The sequence below is a fragment of the Cyclopterus lumpus genome, chromosome 9, assembly GCF_009769545.1.
Source record: "Cyclopterus lumpus isolate fCycLum1 chromosome 9, fCycLum1.pri, whole genome shotgun sequence".
Lineage (NCBI taxonomy): Eukaryota > Metazoa > Chordata > Actinopteri > Perciformes > Cyclopteridae > Cyclopterus > Cyclopterus lumpus.
In genome coordinates this window covers 24,406,134-24,431,134 of record NC_046974.1, presented here as the reverse complement: position 1 = coordinate 24,431,134, position 25,001 = coordinate 24,406,134, and the positions used below count along the sequence as shown (strand labels likewise).

At 42.4% G+C, this 25,001-nt stretch overlaps 1 protein-coding gene across 1 annotated transcript in view; it reads left to right on the top strand.

Moving 5' to 3' along the window:
- Nucleotides 1–25,001, top strand: part of cacna1ba (calcium channel, voltage-dependent, N type, alpha 1B subunit, a) — a 124,043-nt gene that overhangs the window by 11,434 nt on the left and 87,608 nt on the right. The window contains exons 4-6 of the mRNA XM_034541093.1: nucleotides 16,746–16,837; nucleotides 23,162–23,314; nucleotides 23,993–24,180. Of these exons, the coding sequence (XP_034396984.1) occupies nucleotides 16,746–16,837; nucleotides 23,162–23,314; nucleotides 23,993–24,180 (433 nt within the window). The remainder of the gene's footprint in view (nucleotides 1–16,745; nucleotides 16,838–23,161; nucleotides 23,315–23,992; nucleotides 24,181–25,001) is intronic.

The window sequence follows — 25,001 nt, the reverse complement described above, 5'->3', positions numbered from 1 at the left end:
TACAGTTATAATAGCTTAGTTCTACTTTTCTGACCACAATAATTAAGGCCCAATATTTTATGTTCTGCTTGTATTTCTTCTAGCAGCATCCACGCCTTAGCTAGATGTCTTATTTTAGCTGCAACCGCTTTGCATGGCTACTAGTTTTGTGGTTGGAGCCATCAGGTAGTTCTTTTTTGAGATGTTGGAAGTAATTCCAGGCAATCCTCAGATTCCACAGCCATGCTTTCTAAATAATGTTTTGTGTTCAAAGAAATATAGAAAGCTAGCTGTCTTTACTCCCGTAAGCCCCTTGTCTGCTTTCTTTAAACACTGTAGTCTCAGACGTACTGTGGACTAGCATAGCTTTAGCAACGGCATATTTATATGATTATGATAAGAGCCAGTTTGTGTATTTGCTGTGTAAATGCCTTGTGATCAACTGATGATCCTGGCTGTCTCTTAGCATCCACAGTTCCTCTGAACCAATACAAGTGTCTCTAGGTGCCAATGGTAGTAACAGTGTGTGAAACGGCATAGCTTTGTAAATACTCAGGAAACCAAACGAGAAAACAGAGGAACACTTGATCCTAATGGAAGTACAGTAAAACATTAAGGATAAATATTGTAGATAAAATCAATATGTTTTGAAAATAAAGATCTAGAAAATATTTAACATCAATCTTAATCTGGAATTTTACAAAAGGTGACATTGATGTGATCATATTTAGTTTGAATTAATCATATTCCACCGCTCTATTCCTATATCTATCTCCTGCACCCTGTTAAGGTGGTTGTGTGTGAAGATTCCAACTTGATGTCTGAAGGCATGCTCACTTGAATATGGTAAATGGTCTGTACTCAAAGTTCTTTAACACTAAATGTCATTCACATCCATTCACATACTGATGGCATAGGCTACAATGCAAGGTCCCACCTGCCCATCAGGAATATTTAAAGTTCAGATAGTCCTGATGGGCATGTGTGATTGTTTAGATTCTAAACAATCACACCCATTCATACACCGTAGGCATAGCTACAGGAGCTATTTGGGGTTAAGTTGCCAAACACATCGACATGGACTATATTGTTGTTTATTATTTTGACCTTTATTCATACAGGTTATCTCATTGAGACACACTGGGTCTCATTCTACAGATTGTAAAGCACTCTGAGGCAACTTTGTAATTTGTGATTTAGTGCTATGCAAAATAAATTGAACTGAATTGAATTCTCAAGCGAGACTTAAATTACAGACAGACAGGACATTGATATGAACATGTTGCCAAAAGTTGCCTGTTTACAGACACTGCGCTGTTTGTGCCCAATAATCACTCTCCTTATAGCTCTGGTTTGCTCTCCACCATACTGCGAGTACGAGCATCACTATCACACAACGTTGAACCAGGATGAGCTCCAGATCCACTAAAGCAGCATGAACATGAAACCATTGATGAGTGTCTATGAAGCAGAATTGGCTGATGTTATGCTGTGATTGGCCAGTCTGCGTCCCAGGGTGGGACTTAGTAAAGGGTATCATTGATTGAAAAAATGTCCAGCTTTGAGTATTTCTATGCTCCAGTAATTTAAATTATGTAATTAGCAACACATTCAAAACGTTTAAATAATTTTGACCATCATGGAACATGAAAATGTTGCTGAAGCCCACCCTAAAAATAGGAACATGTAGTGATTTGTTGCTCCTTGGGAGCAGTGGAAACAAGCAGTGAACACTTTACTGACAAATGATTACCTTCAAAGTGAACTTGTTAGCACATTTGACACATCAAGCAGATGTGCAAGAATAGTAATATTCATTACTGTAAATGTAAGTCCATCATTCAACTCTTTAGCTGCTCGATGCTCCAAAATGACTGACTGTGACCGTCTGGTTGTACAGTGGGATTATCAGAGCTTTGACACTAAAAGCAGCAGTTGCTGCTGCTGGAATTGAGGTTGAGGAAAGCAGAACTGTCCAGAAAAGACAAACAATGAGCTTAAATGTACTAAAAAGCTCATTAGCACTGATGGGGAACAGCACAGTTCCTAATAATTGTCTGTGGGTTACTACTACACTGCTTTCAATTTACACACGGTCATTTGATCCATTGTTAAATAAACACATTGAAAAGAAAAAACATTTTTGACCAACATGGTTCAGATGCCCATAATAAAATGATTAATGGTAGAGAAGTATACATTTTACTTTCATATGAAGACTGATTTCATTTCAAACACAATTGATGTATTAAATAAAATGCAGAAATGTGCTATTATGGGAGGTTGAACCTTCTTTGTATTAGCAGCAAATGCCATTGACTGGCGGAGTTTTTCATCATTAGTCAGCGAGTCCAGTGTATCAGCAACTCCAGTGTATTGTCAGATCCCGTACCGAATTATATTGTGTTATTAATTTATTATTTTTGCTTGTATCGTCAGTTGGGTGACCACTGAACACTCATAAAAGCCAGCAAATCAGGTGTTGTGGCTCCAGATAGATATATAGGGTTATCAGAATCTACTACTGTGCTTTGTGATGATGGCTCTGTATTCAGGGCTAATGCACACAGCCAACCACAAACCTCTGGAGAACAGCAGAGAGAGAGCTCCTGTCTAATCAGCCCCTCTCTGAAGAGAGAGAGACTGGAGCAAATAAATAAATATTTGATTAGGTATCACTATAGATGAATTAGCCCAGTTCCAGAGTGCATTTTACCCTCTTTGATAAGCACTGTGCACAGTATGACTACAGTATACTTTACCTGAGGCATATACAGCTTTACAGTCTTGTGATATGTCCAGTCTTATCCAACAATATGTACTGGAATGCTAACATTTAGCATGTCTTATGATTCTTATTCTGTAAAATATATGTCACTAACTCATGTATACTAATGTTGTCAGACAACGCTGACTCCTGGTTGATGACCTTTGACCCCTTGCCAGTAAACGCTGTGAGTGGTTTTGGTCTGGTGTTCCCAGACAGTGGATGCCTTTTATATTTATTTTTGGATGTTAGATGAGATTGTTGCCCAGTCTTCTTGCTGTAGTGTCCTCTGGAGAAAGATCAAGGAGTGCATTAACATGTGATACCAAAGACCTTTTAACAGAGACAGGAGTTACAATGTCTCCCACCATATACAAGCATTTCTTATAATGTATAAGTCCACCATTTAAGCGATGGCACAGCAACTGAGCTAGGCCAAGTCTTAAACGGGACTTCGCTCCCTCCACAAACTCCATTTTGGTCGCAAAATGATGACGATCTTCCTGTGCAGCTCAGGGAAGCGGTCCTGGACAGTTTTCCACATGGGATGGGTTAGAGTTTCAGCGAATCGGATCCTACTTGTCACAAAATATGAAGCCTGGCTTATTTTGGTTGGCTAACAGTGCTGTCAATCTCATTTGGATGACCATAGACAGCTCCCATAGGTCCGCACAATTAAAAGGAGGGTTCTTAGACTGAAATCGGGTTGGGGACAGCGGAGATAACGACCAAGTTATGAAAGAATATGATACATGCGTAAATATTGCATGATGATTTAAGGGCACTCCAATCAGTATTATGTTGGTTTATTTAGTATATGTTACTGCTGTATGTGGATGTGTTGAACACTATTAGTGATATAAAAGTGAAATAAATAGCGTGTTACATGAGAAAATTAAAATAGCCCACACAAATCCAAAACTCACAGTTTGGAGATCCATCTGAACTGTCTGTACTAAAACCACTCTAATATTTTGCAAAGTTAAACTTTGCAAAGAGACTGTTAACATATTGTGCTATGATTTGGTAGAGGTTCGAACCTTTAAGCTGCGTCACTCTAAAGATATAATCATCCTGGAGGTGCTTTTTTTTTTCTATAACTATTAACCAGTAACATATATACTGCTATATACACACCTGAACACATCTCGAAAGTGTTACCTTTATTATAACACCAACATTATTCAAATAGACCTTGTGGTTGAGGAGAAACTCGTTTTAGTATTTCGCAATCTTGGCAATAAAACGTCTCAAGTTGTTGTTAATAAAATCAATTAAATATGTACACTGCATACTAGAATAGCCTGGTCAATGAACATTTGAATATTCAATGAGAAAATAAATGAAACATTCACAAATTCACATTAATGTTATCACCTCCACATTTCAGGTTTAATGAAGCCCATCATGAGCAGGGTTGTTTTGGAATTCTGACATATCAAAAAGGTCAAAGACACTGAATATCAAAATAAATGTCAGCTGTTTAAGGGCTCAATAATAAATAATGATAACCACTCCCTACCCTAAAACCTAGATCAGTCAAGTTATTATAGTGGACTTAAACTCTGTGCTCAGTGTGGCGGCGAAGAGTCATGATGGGAATTGAGGTGCTTGACTAGCATCGATGTACATGACTTTCCAGACCATTTGTTTAAATGGACTTTATTCTCGGGAAGTGGAGGATCCTGCTGGGAAACGTGAGCTGTGCCTCTCACTCCCTTCATCCTGATCCACCAATACACATCAACTGTGGCGAGAGATGTGACTGCAAGATAACAGAAACCATATCGGGATTTTTTCTCTTAGTGCCAGCTATAGTTTCTGCTCTCATTATTTTTTTTTTTAGAATAATTCTAGAATCTCTTTTTCTGCAATCAACAGAAAAGAAAAAGAAAGCTGTCAGCAAAAGAACATGTCACTGCCACTCAAAATGGTGGAGAGTATTGTTCAATTCAATTCAATCAGTTTATTTTGTATAGCTCAAAATCACAAATTACAAATTTGCCTCAGAGGGCTTTACAATCTGTACACATACAACATCCCTGTCCCAGGACCTCACATCGGATCAGGAAAAACTCAAAGCCACACAGACCAAGGGGGTTTTACCTCAAACACACATCTGTAATATTATGTAACTCTCCAATTGCTCATACTTTTGGAAGGAACTATGTAGTCATCTGGTCAGATACGGACAAAAGGTCTACATAGCCGTGTATAATCAATGCTATGATGGCACCATGTAGTTTTCATTAATATATTGCTGTAGGCGAATACTAATAATAATGCCATTTGTTAACTGTTCAATTAACTGGTAAAAAAGGGAACCATACAGATGTTTTATTTATTACTATTATAGATAAATATACCAGTATCTTATCGTATTTGTGGTTTTGTATAGAATTCTGGTATCGTATCGTAAGCATTGGGTATCATGATATTTCTGGAGGTATCGTATCAAAGTTTTAATTTTGGTATCGTGACCCTAGTGCCTTTGCATGTTTTGTTGTCTGACACACATAGATGAATTTCCCATTCAGGGAAATACAATACAAAGTCCCTTGTTGTACTCTAGGCGCTAGATTGAAGGGACACTTCATATTTATGCCCCGTCACTGACATGATTTCTCTTGCATCTAGGCCAGCATCAGTACAGTGCAGTGTTGCTGCGTTGGTGCAAACTAGCAGTGCCGGCTGCTTTAGAATTAGTGGCAACCAGATGGCAAACCCCAGTTCTGACGAGTAAAGTTAATGCAGAAATGTATTAAAAGCTCTTTAAGCACCATGGGTCGCCTCCTCCGGTTGGAAAAAGAAGCCAGGTTGTCTATGAGAAAATGACTACTTCTCACTTGATTTATTACCTCAGTAATTATTGTAAACGTGTATGGTCTCAATCTCTAGTTTCTTCAATACAGCACGATGTCTATTTAGTATATCATGGTTAATTTAGAGTCAAATAGACCATGAAGCAGGGTGTGCTTTAGGGTGTGGCTACAAGGTGATTGACAGGTCTAATTTCTGTCTATTGGTTGCAAAAACACCCACATGGCCATGTTGGTAATCCAATGGGTGACATCATGATGGCTACGTCCACTTCTTATATACATTCTATGGTGGTAAAGGTTCTCATCATTTTGCAGTTACATATATAACCACATTGTATTAATCATTTGCAACTATTATGTCTTCTCTACTTGAGCTTTTCTCAATTGCCAGCAATGCCATTTTTGTTAAAGTACAGCTGTTGGCAATTGACAACAAATCTTAAGAATGGTGAGCATAATAGGCTACAAATAAAACATTCAAGTTGTAATAGCATAATGTATTGTACTCTGATATTTAGAGATAAGACTGAAGTCATATAACACCCAAATCCCCTGTTTTGTGTGTGTGTGTGGTAGAGCAGGGTCGTCCTTCAGTCAGATGATTGCCGGTCCGCTCGTCTATTATGATTTGTCCTTGCGCAATACATTTAACGCCAAGTTGTTTCCATGAATGGTTATAATTGTTAGTTAGTCATGATGGGCAGGTGGCCTCTTGCTTGGTAGCCCCTGCCATCAGTGTATGAATGGGCGAATGATGACATGTAGTGTTGGAGTGCATTGATTGGTCGAAAGACAAGTACAGTCCATTTACCAGTGAATGTTGTGTATGGGCCGGCTGAGAAATGATGCGCAGACTCAGCGCACCACAGGCGTACGACGATGTAGTAATGGTGTGGATCCTCTTTTCGACACAACACAGGCTTCCTTTTTGACTTTTCCAGCTCTTCAGTTTCTCTCAATAGTTTCAGTGTCTCGTCTCTCTTCTTTTAATCTTCCTCCCCTAGGTAGGATTACCCATCTCTTCCAACCACTTATCCACACTTACGTCATTGTTATTCAATACCACATTACCCTTCATCTGTGACAACAAGAAGTATTTCTCTCTTTAGCTTAGTTACAAACTCTTTCCATGGCATGAAAGAAAAGAAACCTGTAATGGCAATCTGATAATAATAATAGTAGTCCAGATCATTTCCCAAGTATTAACAGATGACAGGTTGTCATTAGACAACTAGAGATATTTTGTATTACATTTGATGATTGATTCTAATCTGCTCCCTGGCCGTACTGTAAATGTGTAGATGTGGCTATGTGTATGTAAAGAATCACTTTCTGTTACCTTTCTGAGCCAGTGTTTGTCTCTTAGCTGTTTGTCTCTAATGAGATCAGTGGAGCCTCCTTTGTTTCTATGGCGACACCTTCAGTCATCTCCACTGTGGCTTCCTCTCTCCCTCCTTCTCTGTGTCTAATTCTCTATCTGCTGGCTATGCATCCCTCTTAACCCCCATGTTCTCATCTTCTTATCTCTGTCTGATGCACAGTACCTCATCAGCCTCATCAGGCTACTATATATACAGTATCTCCCTCAAGGAAATGTGGGACAATCAGCCTGTGTTACAGTAGTAAAGACAAAGGCAGAGATGTTCCAGTGTAGTAAACAGTGTTGTGGGTTCACCATGTTGTAGCAACCACAGTTCTGAACAAATATAAGTTGTATGTTCAGATTTTATTAAAAAAGGTTTTACTGCCACCCATGGGACCAAATAACCATAGGATACGTTTATTCGACAACTGTAGTTCTATAGTTACTTTTTAGATTCAGATTGTGTAGACAAAATATATTGTATAATAAACATGAATTCAGTTTAACAAATGTATGCATTTCTATAGATTAATATAGAGTCTCTACTTTTTAATATCTTCAACATTGAAATGCTGTTTGCACATGAATGTATATAGTATCACATTGGTATTATGTGTACACTAAATAATAAGGGGTTATACTTATGTTATATACTTATATTGACTAATTTTACTTTGAATACTTTAAGTTAGGGGCAAACCGGAATAGTCAATTATCCAGCCTGATTTGACTGACAATCTCACACTCGAATCATCTCAGTGGTGGAATAATGTGGCTATGAAACAAAGACTTCCGGTATTCCGTATATATGTGGTGGCTGAATATCTGATTTTACATCAAATTGCTTGATTTCTCCCAACAACTGATCATTTATATAACCTACTTTGTTATAAATATTAGCCTTTTAGTAATACGATTAATAATTTTTTTTTAAAGAAAGCTCTTTGTTTCTCGTTGACTGCCACTTTACTTCTCTGTCATTCGTACCCTCATGGCAAAGAGAAAATTAATGGAACATATTAAAGGCTAAAATCAATTCATACGTCAAGACAAATTGTTTATTTGTGTGCTTCGGCTCTTTTGTCTGGTGTGGTAAACCAATGGAAACCAATGTCACAAATAAGAAAAGGAATAGCGGTTTAGACGACAATAGTCCAGACCAATCAGATAGTTTAACTATGTAGCGACACGATGGCGGTAAGACAGTGACAAGACCTATCTTTTAATGTCAAAATGTTTCACCGTAGGCCTGGTGTATTGTTATGTGTTAAAACTTGGAAAGCTACGACTGTGATTAATATCTCTAATTACCAGTTTGTGCTGTGCAAAGGGGAATTAATCACATATATTATCATATTACATATAGATTATGGCAACAGGGATGCTGGCAATCTTAACGGCGCTCCGTCTGTGACTGTTGTTTTTGTTTTATTGCTCCTTACTTACAATTTAACATTCATTTGAATTATTTCTTATTTTATTTAACAGTGTAGTTAAGTTCAATAGCCATTCTTCTCTGTTTTAATTCTTCTGCAAATGGTTTGTCTTGGATTATTATTATTTTTTTTTGCTTACCTTTGCACCTGCTCTCCACCGCTACCGCCTGGACAACCTGGACAACTAAAGTTAGCTGGCTAGCCGACAGTCCTGTCCATGTTCCATGCTGCTGCTCTGAGGGGGGTTGCCTGGTCGCCTCTCAACTGTCCTGGTGGTCAGTCTGACTACTGCTTCTTCAGCTAGCTGTTAGCTTGCCGCCTAGCGTGTAGCTAACGTTACACGCTAGGCAACTTTCCCACCCATAAAAAAGGACACACACTTGACCTGGTCTGCACCTCCGGCATTACCATCAGTAATCTAACCAGCATTGACCTCACCATCTCTGACCACCTGGCTATCACCTTGGACATAGACATCCCCACCCCCCATGTTAAGGAGACCATAACATTCCGGAACATCAAGTCCATCAACCTCCCCTCACTCTCCTCCACCTTGGCTGCTACTGTCTCTGCCTCTGCCACTATTTCGACTGCCTCCCCCACCGCCCTAGTCAATTACTATAATGATGCACTCTCCTCCTGTCTTGATGTCGTTGCCCCCAAAAAATCCAAACTCGTCTCCTTCACCCACTCTGTCCCCTGGTACACTTACCAACTTCGCCACCTCAAAGGGCAGGGGCGTCAACTGGAACGTCTTGCCAATAAAACTGGACTCACTGTTCACCTTGATGCCTTCAATTAAAACTCCATCAACAACATTATAAAGATGCCCTCAACACCGCTCGCTCCTCTCACTACTCCTCCATCATCCAATCTGACTCCAGCAACCCCAAAACGCTTTTCTCCACCATCAACAAACTCATCTCCACCTCCTTCACCACCAGCAAATGCAACTCATTTCTATCCCTTTTTAACAACAAAATGATCCTCCCTTACTTCCAATCCATTCACTCTCATCCTTCGGTTTAATCACTGAAATGGACCTCTCCTCCATAGTCTCCAGCATGAAGACCTCCACATGTGCCCTTGATCCCCTCCCCTCTTCCTTAGTCAAGTCCTGCCTCCCCTCACTCTCCCCTCTCATCACAAACATCATCAACTCCACACTGTCCTCTGGTCTCATATCCCCCCCCCCCCCCCCACACTCAAGCTTGCTGCTGTCACCCCTGTGCTGAAAAAACCTGGTCTTGACCCTGACATCCCCAACAACCACCGGCCCATCTCCAACCTCCCCTTCCTGTCTAAAGTCCTTGAGAGAGCTGTTGCATCACTACTCAAGTCCCATCTCAATCTCCATAATCTCTACGAACCCTTCCTATCCGGCTTCCATTCAAAACACAGCACAGAAACCGCCCTACTGAAAATCACAAATGATATACTTCTCGCTGCTGATTCTGGCTTCCTCACCATCCTCATCCTCCTCTCACGGCTCCAGTACTCCCTTGGCATAACTGGCACTGCCCTTTCCTGGTGTCCCCTAAGGTTCTGTGCTTGGTCCCCTCCTCTTCATCATTTACATATTTCCCCTTGGACAAATCATCCGTAGTCATGGTCTTGACTTCCACTGTAATGCTGACGACACCCAACGTTACTTCTCTTCCAAGACCATCACCTCAGTCACCCACTTCACTCTCACTACCTGTCTCCCTGATAAAAAATTATGGATGCAACAGAACTTTCTGAAACTCAACTGCAATAAATCTGAAAAACTCATCATCGGCCCTAACTCCCTTACCCGCTTAGCCCAGACCTTCTCTCTCGATATTGATGGCTCCATCGTCACCCCCTCCACCCAGGTCCGCAACCTCGGTATCATCCTTGACCCCACCCTCTCTTTCCTATCCCACGCCAACCATATCACCAAAACTGCCTTCTTTCATCTCAGGAACATTGCACGCCTCCGGCTCTCCCTGTCCTCTGCCACCACTGAAATTCTCATCCATGCCCTCATAACCTCCTCAACAACATCCTCTTCGGCTCTCCCAACAAAATCCTCAATAAACTTCAGTATGTTCAAAACTCTGCTGCTTGACTGCTCACCTCCCCCTGCCGCTATGAACACATCACCCTGGTCCTATGCAACCTTCACTGGCTCCCGTTCAAATTGAGGATTGACTTTAAAATACTACTCACCGCCTAAAAAGTCCTAAACAACATGGCACCTCCCTACCTTTCAGACCTCCTCCCCCTCCAAGCCCCAACCCACTGCCTCAGGTCCGCCGGTGCAAACACTCTGAAGACTATCAGGACCAAGCACCGGACCTGGGGTGACAGGGCCTTCTCAGCTGCTGTACCCCCCCTCTGGAACGCCCTCCCCATTCACATCCGTCATGCTCCCACCCTATCATCATTCAAACAAGCCCTCAAAACCCACCTCTTCAAACTCGCCTTCACCTGCTAACCCCTGCACTCTACCCTCCACTATATGACTCATTCAATTCAATTTAGTTTATTTTGTATAGCCCAATATCACAAATTACAAATTTGCCTCAGAGGGCTTTACAATCTGTACACATACGACATCCCTGTCCCAGGACTTCACATCGGATCAGGAAAAACTCCCCAAAAATAACCTTTCACAGGGAAAAAGGGGAAGAAACCTTCAGGAGAGCAACAGAGGAGGATCCCTCTCCTCTCATTCCTCTGAGCTTCTCAAGTTTTCGTTTGTTTATTTTTTGTTCTTTGTCTTTCTATTTAGTTTTGTTCTGTATGTCTATGCCTTATGTAAAGCGTCTTGCGTGTTTTGAAAAGCGCTATATAAATTCGATGTATTATTATTATTAGATATGTCTCCCATAGTGGTTATATCTGCTTTGGTGTTATTATTATTATTCATTGTAATTATTATTTGATCCAGTTCTTGTTTTGTGATACTGTGTCCCTCGAGACATTGTCCTCTCAGTTCAGATGGAGTTTGCCTTTCTCACCCTTCATCATTCCTCGTATACACCTCGTCCCTTTTTATCTCTAGCCTTAAGACAACTGCAGTCAGAGCAAATCAACTAATGCACTGTTAATCTGATTCGTCACAGAGTCTGAACCATAGAAACCCCCTCTTCTCCTCTCTGCAGCTCCGGGAGGATATTTTTGTTAGCAAGCCAATTCCGAGTATGGTGCTGTTATGAATATTCAATTGAATATGACAGTTCAGGGTCAGTCATAACACTGTGTGCAGCATTGAGCGTTTAGCTCTGCTGGAATCACAACACTCCATCTGGTTTCAGTTGAGTTCAGAGAACTCTGAAGCTCGAACTGTTCAATCCCAAACTATACATCATTCTTTATGCTAGTGTGGAACATTCAATTCAATTCAGTTTATTTTGTGTAGCCCAAAATTACAAATTTGCCTCAGAGGGCTTTACAATCTGTACACATATGACATCCCTGTCCCAGGACTTCACATCGGATCAGGAAAAACTCCCAAAAAAACAGAAAATAACCTTTCATAGGGAAAAAAGGGAGGAAACCTTCAGGAGAGAAACTGAGGAGGACATAGATGTCATGTGTACATAGATGTCATGTGTACAGATGAACAGCGTTACAGAGTTACAACACATTCAATGAATATGACAGAAATGTATGAATAAATAGTAGTAGGCATGGACCACGATCCAGACCTCCACAATCCATGAAACAATCGGAGATCATGAATACATGATCTCACAGAACAAATGAAGCTCTTTGCTCAGTTGCACTCATCCTTCATTGCGCTCGACTGCCTGGTCGTCTTTCTCAGATCTCAATCTTTGGTGAAGCTTTCAGGGCAATTTGAAGGGCTGAGATGCTCTGCTAACTGCAGGGGCCTAGCACAGCTCTGGCTCCACGACCGTTAATAGATGAATATGCAAGGTTTCATAACAATAAGAATGAAAAAAGGTACAATATCTGAGGTGTCTGGATTCCTGGATTAAGACACGTTGTTTGTGTTTGCGAGGTAATCTCCTCTAGTGCAAGTCCTGTAACATGTGTGTGCGCCAGTTTGGTTTGTGTGTTTCAGAGAATCGTGCCTCTCACCTGAAGCGTTGCTGCAACATTTTCAGAAATAAGTCGAGAGGAGGAGAGCTAGTAATGTTAGTAAAGTTGACAGCAATATTGTTATCATGACGTGTTCAAATATAATCTTGTAAAATGTAGTTTGTGAGAAACTTGAATTATTCCAGTTTTTTTTAATGAGACGTTTTATAATAAATATTAAGCTTATAATACATAATTACAATTACTAATGCAAATATTTTCCAATTAATAAAAATACAATCTTTGATTTCCTTATCTTTTGAATTGTGTGTTTTTAGGCAAATCACCACTATATATGACTTAAACAAAGTAAAAGGAAATAATTGCTGATGATAATACTTATTTTAGTTCATTTTGTTTAGGCCTATTAGAAATGGACTAAAGTGTGATGAACAGAGTGAAAACTTTATCTTATTAGATAAATCACATTTTGACAAACTGCAGTTGAAAAAAACTGCAAGCTGTCCGAGACAAGGTAGTATTTGGGTTGAACAAACTTTAAAACTGTAAGCCCTTAAGCAGAAAGTAGTATGTGTGTGCGTGTGTGTCTGACTATTTGGAACTGCATACTTTATTAGTGGTATACTGATTTGGCCAAAATGTAACATGTATTATGCAAACAAAATCCAAGTCTACACTATGCCAAAAATTACCCGGATGTTGTACTGATTTAAAAAAATCTCCAGTATGCATCCGACCAGTCTACCTCGCCAACTTTACTACACAATGCAATTCAGTAAAATATAATGACGGGATGGACAAAACCGTTAGTGTGTAGGCATTGATCAACAAGAAAGCTATACAACAATGGCAAAACATCAGCCACATTTGTGGCGCCACCATCCCAGTCTGTCAGCGACGGGGGCCAAGGCACCACCACAACAACAACAAAAAGGTATCATCGCAGCATTTAAGAAACCTTTTGCAGCAGAATCAGACATGCAACTATGGGGAGAGCGGAGATTAAACTGGGTACCTTGTGCTTGTTGGGCGACCACTCTCCCCATGAGCTACTGCCTCGTGAGAGGATGTTCACCATAGGGACTGCAATAATCTCTACCATTTGAAACAGCTAGTTCCAGTGTGCTCTTCTTTCAGATTTTATTTATTATTTATTTATTTTTGTTTGACATTGGACATCTTAAATATTGTTGTTTTTGTGTAAGACACAACTGGCTCTCATTTAATACATTACATCCTAAAAGATTTAAAGTTCACTTATAGACAAATTCTTGGCATGTCAGACCCACAGGACTTTGCCGCCCTACATGCTTCTATGACAGACGGTATCAGATATTGTCTGTAATACTGTAACCCCTGTATCAACGTCTCTTTCAGCCAGTAGCTAGCAGTGCTAGTATGATGACATGAACGGAATTAAACATAGTACTATTAGTTAGTAAGTAAAGATGTATCCGGCTGTGGTCTATTATCTACTCTAGAGATTTTAGGATGAAAATGTTTGAGATTGTCCTCAAAATCCCCAGAGTGCTGAATTTTTCTAGCTTTCATTTATGCATTTCATTGCATACTTTATGCTCCTCTGGGAAGAGAGGCACACAGTTAAATGAATAGATAAAATAAATAAATACTGGTAAATTGTCCAAAACAAACTATTTCAGTTGAGACATTGAATATCTGGGGCTGCATTGTGGTGTCGTGTAGTGGCAGTCCTTTTGTGTGGAGGTTGCACGTTCTCCCAGTGGCAGCGTGGGTTCCCTACGGGTTCTCTGGCTTCCTCCCACAGTCCAAAAACATGCAGCTAATTGGAGACTCTAAAATTGCCCGTTGGTGTGAATGTGAGCGTGTCTCTATATGTGCCATGTAATAGACTGGCAACCTGTCCAGCTGGGATCAGCTCCAGTGACACCGCAACCCTGAATAGAATAATTTGTTCCGACAATGGACTGGAGAAGAAAAAAAACATTGAATATCTGACAATAGAAAATAAATCATTTTGTTTAACCTTTATATAAAACATGGGGTGAATTTTGGAAATAATTACATCTGTCTTTTTCAATAGATGTTCCGGATAGCGTGGGTAAAGACTGCTTTATCCGGGATAAATTAAACACAGTATGACAACAGTGGCCATTAGCTAGCCAGCGGGACACACAGTCCTCTACAGGCGGCCGGGCATGGCTTAGTGGAGTTATTTTGCCAGCAGCAATAATATTAGTGGTGGCAGTTAATATGAAAAAAAAGTAAACCATTTGAGTGTTACTGTAGACTATCTGCTCGATGACTCCAGGGAAGTAAACATTGTAACCTTATGCAGCATTAATGTAGCATTAGCAGGCTATATTAGCAACCAGCAGCTAAAGTGAACTGCAGTCAAAGAACCGCTGTCTGTCCGCTACTGACCACATTCTGCACTGCAATCCCAAAAGCACCACCCTCTCTGCTGCACAGGGTGCTCTTTATTCAAAGTTTGTTAATGTTAGATTTATTAACATTTGTCCAAATTGCACCAAATTCGACAAATTAGTCAATGGGGTATCCAGCAATACAGCCAAGGTAGGCAGGCAGACAGGCAGGGAGGCAGACTCCTTGCAATATAGTTAGTTACAATGTTATATTTAAGTACTGTTCAAACTGAATGTGAATGGAAAGCAGCATTCAGGCACAGTATTAATTCAATTAAATTCAGTTTATTGTATATAGCCCAATATCACAAATTACAAATTTGCCTCAGAGGGCTTTACAATATGTACACATTAAGTACACATTAAGTGTACGTAACTTGCCTTTTGGCAGCATGCAAAGCCCAAAACACAATCACTATAGGTACGCCCATGAAATGGAAGGAAATCTACTTTACCATAAGGATACCATTGACAGGCCGGTTGAGTCAACTGTATTGGTTGACATAGAGGTTCATTATAAACACCTGAATTGCCGAAATCCCGAGGTTGTAAAATAGTTATTTTCCTTCCTCTGTTCACGTGAATAAGCCTCTTTATACATACATGCATAGTACCAGTTTGTTCTTTTGGGTTCTGTGAGCAACACTGATACACAATCAGTGAACCAACTGTCACTACCATTGTCTCATGTGCTTGTTTTACAACCCATGAATGATTTGATAATAATTAACTGATGGGTCCCTCTGGGGTTTTTGTGGGGGGTGCTGCGGGAGTATGGGGTGCCGGACCCGTTGGCACGGGCCATCCGGTCTCTGTACGCCTGCAGTAGGGGCTGTGTTCGTATCCTCGGTAGTAAGTCAGACACGTTCCCGGTGGGTGTTGGCCTCTGCCAGGGCTGCCCTTTATCACCGGTCTTGTTCGTGACCTTCATGGACAGGATATCTAGGCGCAGCCAGGGGGCGGAGAGGATCCGGTTCGGGAGTCTCGGGATCGCCTCTCTGCTGTTCACGGATGATGTGGTCCTGTTTGCCTCCTCGGACCGTGACCTCCAGCATTCACTGGGGCGTTTTGCAGCCGAGTGCGAAGCGGCAGGGATGAGAGTTAGCACCTCCAAATCTGAGGCCATGGTGCTCTGCCGGAAACCGGCGGATTGCTCCCTCCAGGTGGGGACAAACTGCCTACCCCAAGCGAAGGAGTTCAAGTATCTCGGGGTCTTGTTCACGAGTGAGGGTAAGGTGGAGCGGGAGATCGACAGGCGGATCGGTGCGGCTGCAGCAGTAAAACAGGCGCTGTACCGGTCCATCTTGGTGAAGAGGGAGCTGAGCCGGAAGGCAAAGCTCTCCATTTACTGGTCGGTCTACGTTCCAACCCTCACCTATGGTCACGAACTCTGGGTCGTGACCGAAAGAACGAGATCTCGGATACAAGCGGCCGAAATGAGCTTCCTCCCTAGGGTGGCCGGGCTCAGCCTTAGAGATAGGGTAAGGAGCTCGGACATCAGGGGGGAGCTTGGAGTCGAGTCGCTGCTCCTTTGTGTCGAAAGGAGTCAGCTGAGGTGGTTCGGGCATCTAGTCAGGATGCCTCCTGGACGCCTACCATTAGAGGTTTTCCGGGCACGTCCAACTGGTAGGAGGCCCCGGGGAAGACCGAGGACACGCTGGAGGGATTATATCTCCCGGCTGGCCTTGGAACGCCTCGGGATCCCCCAGAATGAGCTGGAAAGTGTTGCGGGTGAGAGGGAAGCCTGGGTCGGCCTGCTGAACCTGCTGCCACCGCGACCCGACCCTGGATAAGTGGCTGATAATGGATGGATGGATGGATAACTGATGTTTAAAATGAAGAACCTATAATGATCTCCGCGCATGTCTTTTAGTTAAACAGCTGCTTACTATGAAACGTTCCTGTAATCTTGCTCCCATGCTGTTGTTGTGTGTGCAGGATCCTGGCCACTGTGGGGGCTGACTTTGATCTGACAACACTGAGGGCGGTGAGAGTGCTGCGGCCGCTTAAACTGGTCTCTGGCATTCCAAGTAAGTTAGCTTCACATTTTCACACACATTATCCTGGGGGGCCAAGTGCCTTTTGGGCCAAAACAACGCATGTAGATTGGCCCATTATTTTTTTATTCTCAACTGGCAGTGCACAAGCCCAATCCCATCACCCCTTTGGGCTCACTGCTTTCATTAAACAGAATGCCAAATTGGACACGACAAAACGCAAAGGATGTACAGAGAAATTAAGGAGTGTGGAGTTGAAGATGTTCTTGTTCCTGATTCCTGATGCAATGGATCATTAAACTCACAGTTCGGATTGTATCACAGATTGTATCAGCACAAAAGAGAAAAGTTTCAGTAACATTTAGAAATCCTCCAATCAGACTTACTTTGTTTGTTACCATCGACACCAGTTACCAGTGGTGATCCACATTGGCAGATACAGATCTTGTTTGTGGATTTGTTTTGTTATAGCAGCTCCAGACTTTGTTTTTCACCACCAACCCAATAATTTTTTCAACTGCTCTGAAGCCAGTGTAAACCATTCTAAATGTCATCTTTAGTGGTTATCTGCATGAAAACACACAATTCAAATAATTACCAATTAAAAGATTATATAGAAAGCTGATCGCATATTTTTACTGAATATTAGCCGATAACGATCGTTCTATTAGGAACCCTCTTAGATTTTTATACATTTGTATTGCGACAAATGGAAATTCAGTGCTTTGCCCTGGTGGTTCTCAAAATGCTCCTTGGATTAGCCAAGTAATTTACAAAACCAAAACAGGGATCACCATGCATAAACCCCCCAGGTATACAGGAGTGAGCCCAAAGTAAGACTTTGAATACCAACCATTTGCTATGGACTAAACTAACAAGGGTGCATGCTGGAGTGGAGCAGGGCAAAGCTTTGCCAGCGGCACGGTCTGTAGCAGCATTAGTGAAGAAAGGATCAGTGGGGAGGGAGTCATATTTAAATTGAGGTGAGAGTGGGCTGTGATTGGTGTGTGACTGATTAGAAACAATGACTCAATCAGCTGGCTGTCAGCTGGTTACTGCTAAGGGCATTTGACTGCAGTGTCCTGCATGAACTAATGCAATGATTCATTCAGTAAAACTGTATTTCACACCATGATGGTTAAACTGTGTAATTAATCGGCGGTTCATATACATGCCGAACCCTAAGGGGGGATCCATACAGATCACAGATTAACAATGGTCCATTACACCACTACTGGTTCCAGTATGGAGCTAAATCCATGCAAATAGTTTTGTTCGTTTGAAAAAAAGATTTGAACCTGAAAATTCAAGTTTTGGTCTTGAACATTGAAAAATTCAACAATGTATTCGAAATAAAAATAAGTGTATGAAAAGTTTTGTTGGTTTAAATATAATTTAGATTCAGTTCTGTTTTTTTTTCTCGAATAAAATATATTTTTTCATTTTTCAGTAGCATATTTAATATTTTCAACTTTCAATCTTTTTTTCAGGTTCAGATCTTTTTTTCACTTTCAGATCGTTTTTTTTCAGGTTCAGATTTTTGGCCGGGATGTGGAGGGTTGTGTGGTGGCAGGTCATGTGGTGGTTAGTCCACTGACACAGGCGCTTGAGAGGGTTGTACCTCTGAGTCCAACTGTTCATCACGGTCAGTGTCTATGAACAGACTCGGTTGTATCTTCCTCAGATGTCGCCGGTTCCTCTTTTGCGTCCTACCTGCCGGCGTCTGCACAGTGTAGGAGCGTGGTTCATCTCGCTGTCGGATGACAACAGCAGGCTCCCAGCCGCGCCGTGTGTGCATGTGTATGGTGTCTCCCGAGGTCAACACTGGCAGGGGCTTTGCACGCTGATCGTAGTGTTGCTTTTGGCGGAACTGTAGGTTCTGTATTTTGCTGTGAAGATGCTGTGGGACTGACTGCGTCAGCACGGCACTGGAACACGGAAGTGTGCTCCGTAGAACTCTTCCCATCAACATCTGTGCAGGCGACTCATTCAGTCCCGTCACCGGTGTGTTCCTCAGTGACTACAACACTAGATGTGGGTCGGTGCCGGTCTGCGTTGCCTTCTTCAGCGCATGTTTTACAGTCTATATGGCTCTCTCAGCCATTCCGTTTGAAAAGGGAAACCCTGGCCTGTAGTGTGTGAGTTTGAATTCCCATGACGCTGCAAATGACTTCATCTCATAGCTGGCAAATTGGACACGATCCTCACTATCTCCCTAGGAATCCCGTGCCTGGCAAAAACAGACTTCATCTTCTGGATCACTGTGTAGGCTGTTTCATCAGACAGGTTAAGCACTTCAGGATATTTGGTCAGGTAATCAACTAACAACAGATATGATTGACCATGTAGCTCGAAGATGTCGGCTCGACTTTCATCCATGGCAGTTCTGGAATCTGATGTGGTATGAGCGGCTCAGCCTGGTGTTTGGGGTGTAGCTGCTGGCTCTGCATGGACTTCTCCACCATTGCCTCGATGTCTCGTACCATGCCGGGCCAGTAGAGGGATTTTCTTGCTTTGGCTTTTGTGCGCTGCACTCCTTGGTGAGCAAGATGCAGCTTCTCCAAAATCGTATTCCTGAAGCTCTGGGGTATGATGATTTTGTCTCCGACCATGACAATGTCATTCTCGATGCTTATATTGTCCTTGACCGACCAGTAGTCGTGTAGTTTCCGGTCCACTTTTCTTTTTCATGGGCCAGCCATTCTTGTGTTTCTCACACACAGCTTGTAACACGCTATCTGCTGCTGTTGCCTTTTTCAGTTGGCTGAGTGTTTCCTCGCTCAAGGAATCAGTGGCCTCCAAGGCATACACAACTCTTTCATCACAGGGGTTCTCGTTAATGTTTTCACCTTCTCTGCTTGCCATGGCGCGTGAGAGTGCGTCGGCAATGTACATGTGCTTGCCTGCTGTGTATGTTACGTGTAGATCATACCTCTGCAGTTGTAGAAGCATTCCTTGCAGCCGCGCAGGTGCTTTGCTCAGCGGCTTGCGCACGATGACCTCCAGAGGCTTATGATCGGACTGCCCTGTTACTGGTCTGCCGTAGACATACTGGTGGAATCTCTTAGCAGCAAACACTATGGCCAGCAACTCTTTCTCTATCTGCGCGTACCTCTTTTCTGTGTCGGTGAGCGCTCGTGAGGCATAGCACACTGAGACCCCGTTTACACGATGGGAAAACGCATATATTTTCATGCGTTTTGGCCTTTCATTTACACAAAAACTGAGGTTTTATCATGGAAAACGATCATTTCTAAAAACTCAAAGTGGAGATTTCTAGGTTGTCAAACGTCACAGTATGCGACTAAAAATGCTTCACGTCATGTGAGCGTCCGATGTTTACAGTTAGTTTACTTAGGCTACTGATCATGGATGGTGTCAAGGTAGTGCTCATTTGTACGTTAATGCAAACCCTTTTGGCCTGTTTGTATTTACAAACACAACTGATTTTTTACATCGAGGAGTAGAGGCGAAGAACTGCACGGAGGTCAGCAGTCCTTCTTCAGCTTTCTATACTCCCAAGACGTAGGTACATTGCCTGCCAACGAAAAGGAAGTTGATTGTGTTTTTCGTAGTTGTTGTTGGTTTTGAGAATTCTGATTGGTTTGCATGTCTTTATCCTTCTCGTTACACTGCCGACTACAGGTTTGGCATAGTTATGATGGCGCCCGGGGGCGTATTTATGCGGGTTCATATAAACAGAAACTTTTTTGAAAACGACCTTGTGTGTACAACGTTATTTTTGAAAACGGAGGGGCAGAAATATTTGTTTATGTAAATACCCGGCTATGTGTAAATGTGGCCTGAGTGGCCATCCTGGAGCAGACAGGCTCCCAGTCCGTGCAACACCATCTGTGGGTACGCGGGCTCCACCAAATGCAATTAGGACAGTCTCTGTGGGTCGTAGCTGAATGGGACCTGGTAGCTGCCGGTACATGTGCATGGGAAGTACATTTGCATCGTGTCCAGCTTGAAACTAATTGCTACGCCTCTGACTGTGGCTGTTTCATGCCATACAGTGGCTTTAGCTTGGTGAGCTGTTTTCTTTTTGTATTTTCCAATCATGCCTATGTATAAGGAGTCAACTTCACTCTCCAAATTATTCATTGTCTTTGTCTTGTAGTTGCTGCTTTTCTCAGTGCCAGCTTTACATACCTTAGAAAAATGGTTGTTCTTACCACATTTACCACATTCTGCCAAACTCATCTTACCAGGTGGCACATCGCATTGCTAAATTAAAGAAGCCCCACACATTGCAGAGGACCTCATCTTACCTGCAGCCATTGATATGGTGAGAGAGATGTTGGATCAATCCGCAGCAGATAAACTGAAAACTATACCTCTGTCAAATGACACTATAAGTAAGACATGTCTGATGACGTCAAAGAACAGGCCACAGCTCGAATTAAGGCAAATGGTCATTTTGCATTACAAATGGACGAATCAACAGACATAACAAATAAAGCAGTGTTACTCGTTTACGTGAAACATGTGTGGGACGGAGACTTACCGGAACAATTTCTCTGCACAAGAGAGCTCCCGACTACTACGACTGCAAAGTGACATTTTCAGCTCCGTGGACTTGTACTTGAGTTCAGTGGGCCTCAGCTGGGACATGTCAGTATCACAACTGATGGCGCCGCCTGCATGACAGGAAAAAACTTAGGGGTCATGAGGAGAATTCTTGAGAAAGCTCCGAATGCAACTTGGCACCATTGTTATTTACATGGAGAGGACCTGGCAGCAAAGGATATGGTCCCAGTGCTTCATGGAACATTAAAAGATGTCATCCAAGTGGTAAACTATATTAAACGAAATGCAAAGAACACCCCATGTTTTCAAAAACTGTGCCAAGATCTTGGTAGTGAGCGGGGTGCTAGCTTGCGAGATTCCACCTGAACGGGTACGTCACGTGAAGAGAGTGCAACTGGTTGATGGGAAGCCTTGCTTTGGGCACAGAAGGAGCAGGCTGACAAACAAGCATTGGTGCTTTGGGATATGAATGGCCACCAGAACCGTTGTTTAATGAAGCAAGAGTGCGGTGGAACCCACGGTGGCAGGCAAGTTTGGAGGAATGCCCCCATTTTAAGACTTGTGAACTGACAGCGTCAGGCACAAACAGACAGTTGGGGGGACCGTTATCTGGGTCCGGATGGGAGCGCTGGGCCTCCTGGACGAGTGATTCAACTCCCCATGTGACTGCAGCCACCACATGGGAAGGGAAGAGAATGGGTTCAGGCTCAATGGTGGGTTTCTCTGTGGTGGACTGAGGCGAAAGGGCATCGGGTTTGGTGTTGCCTGAACCAGGGCGGTATGTGAGTGTGAAGCAAGCTAAACACTCAACAAAGTCACGACTGTTTGCTGTGCTGGCTCCTCATTGGTGGAATAAGCTCCCCATTGACATCAGGACAGCAGAAAGTCTCTACATCTTCCGTCGCAAACTAAAACACATCTTTTTCGACTATACCTTGAATAGGGAAGGTAGCGCCGTAGTAGCACTTTGGTAGCACTTAAATGGCTCTTACTGATAGCACTTTGTAGTTTAACTTTATTGAAGAAATTGTACTTGCTTGATTCTTGTTGTTCTGAGTTTGGACTCATTGGTTTAATGCACTTATTGTAAGTCGCTTTGGATAAAAGCGTCAGCTAAATGACATGTAATGTAATGTAATGAAGTTGAACCTTCCTAGGAAAAAAAGGAGTTTAATCTTTTGGCAGTGCGGAGGTAAGAGAGATTTTTGTGGTCGGTCCAAACTATGAATTGTTGCTCCGCACCCTCCAACTGGTGCCTCCACTCCTCAAGAGCCAGGACCACAGCCAATAATTATTGGTTACCCACATCGTAGTTGCGCTCAGTTACATTCATACAATCTTACAGTTACAACCAGCCCTTTGAGGGCAACCATAATGCTGATGTGGCCCAGGGTGAAAATGAGTTTGACACCCCTGCTGTACACCAACAGCTGCACTTCCAGTAACCAGTCCATCAAGCCTTCGGTTTCCTACCTTCGATGTATGTATGTGTACCTTGCGTGGCAGCCTCTGCAATCAGTGAGTGAATGTAGTGTTAAAGTCAAAAGACTGGAAAGGCACTGTATAAGTTGTTTTACAGAAGTACATATACCTGTACGTCTGTCATTCATATATTATGTGAGAAGTAAATTGGGCTTTTGACAGATTGTGTGTTAGGGTTCCTTTATGAATCTCTACCTCTGTGATTAGACACTACATAAAAGTAGATGACCATGTCTTATCCTTCTCACTTTTTCCCGATGTTTTCTGTCTCTCCTCATACTGTTCAATAAAGACAAATAACAAAACAATAATAATTAAATACAATTTTCTTGTCTGCATCAGGTCTTCAGGTGGTACTGAAGTCTATTATGAAAGCCATGGTGCCTCTGCTGCAGATCGGCTTGCTGCTCTTCTTTGCCATCCTCATGTTTGCCATCATCGGCCTTGACTTCTACATGGGCAAGTTCCATCGCACATGCTTCAGAATAGACACAGGTAAGCAAGAGGAGAGTGTGGAATGAAGGCAGTCTTAATGTGAACCGTGGCATAAACGTATATAACCTTAATCATCTCTATGTTATAATGGCATACAACTGATTGAGGTCAGCTTTCATGAAATGTATAGGGTTCCCTCCGGGTTCTCCGGGTTCCTCGCACAGTCCTGAGACATGCAGCTCAGGTTAATTGGAGACTTTAAAATTGCCCGTAGGTGTGAATGTGAGCGTGAATGTTTGTCTCTATATGTGACCTGTGACAGGGTGACTGTCTAGGACTCTAGGGTGTACCCTGCATTCACCTAATGTCAGCTGGGATTGGCTCCAGCTCCCCCGCGACCCTGAATAGGATAAGCAGTTTGGATAATGGAAGGGAATTATATAATCATAAACAATTGTTACCAATGGTAGACATGCTTCACAGCTTTGACTGAAGCCGGTTCAGGGACGTAGTACGGTTGATATATATCATCATAAAAATGGGAAATGATGTCAAATGTACTATGTTGCCATTCTGTGTATCATTGTAGTGGAATGCATATATTGTTCATATAATATTTAGCATGTATTCCTTTTCATCTAAGAGAGTACTTTTACATAATACATCCCCAGCCTTCTCTAAAAATATCTTGGCTTAGTGTATTTTTGAGTATGTGATGATGTGTGTTTGTGGCTGTAGATGAGCAAGCAGCAGATTTCCCCTGTGGCCTGGAGGCTCCAGCGAGGACCTGCGCCAACGGCACAACCTGCAAGGAGTACTGGACTGGACCCAACTTTGGCATCACCAACTTTGACAATATTCTCTTCGCGGTTCTCACTGTTTTCCAGTGCATCACAATGGAGGGATGGGTGGACATTCTCTACAACGTGAGTCCACTTCTGAATGCTGTTTCTCAATTTAACCCACAGCCATGGTTTCTCAAAAATTGCGAATGGTTTGCGTATCCATACTAAATTCAGATTATCTACTCAACCACAAGGGCTATTTGAATAATTTTAAAAGGTATACTATTTCCCTTCCAAATATTAAACAGACATGTGAACAATAGCACTTCTAGCCTGTCATATTTAGAGATTGCTACCTAAAACAATTGGAGGATTAGCCCGGATAGCCTGCTATCCCCACACACAAAACCAATAAATCTTCATCCACATCTTACTCTTAAATATAAATGGTCAAATCAAAAGCGCTTGGTTCATGTTCAATACATTCTTACGCACAATGTCCATGAACGATAGAAACACAAATACAGAGGTTGGATATGGCAATCAAATGTCCTTAATCAAAGTAATTAAACTAATTGATGACTCAGAGGGGAGGTGTTATATGTACAGGAGTGTGTGAGTGTGTTGGGGAGGGAGGGGTTTGTAAGTCCTTTCAATCCGAATGAATACAGTTCAATTCAATGTTTGAAGGGCTGTTGATAGACAGCTAAGTCCAGTATGGTTCAGTGGGGGGGGGGGGGGGGGTTGGGGAAAGGAGAAGCCTGAAATGTTTGCAGTGGAAGAGACTTAGCTTGATGGCCCAATGAAGGAAAGGAGTGGCATCCAAGCAGGGTCAGACCATTGCTTGGATCCCACAACAGGTTTCCCCTGAAACTGTCTACTTCCGAGATCCACGCTCCTCACTGCCTTGTTGTCCACCAAGTTAATAAACTCAGACGGTTCTTTTCCCTCGCTGCTCCAGT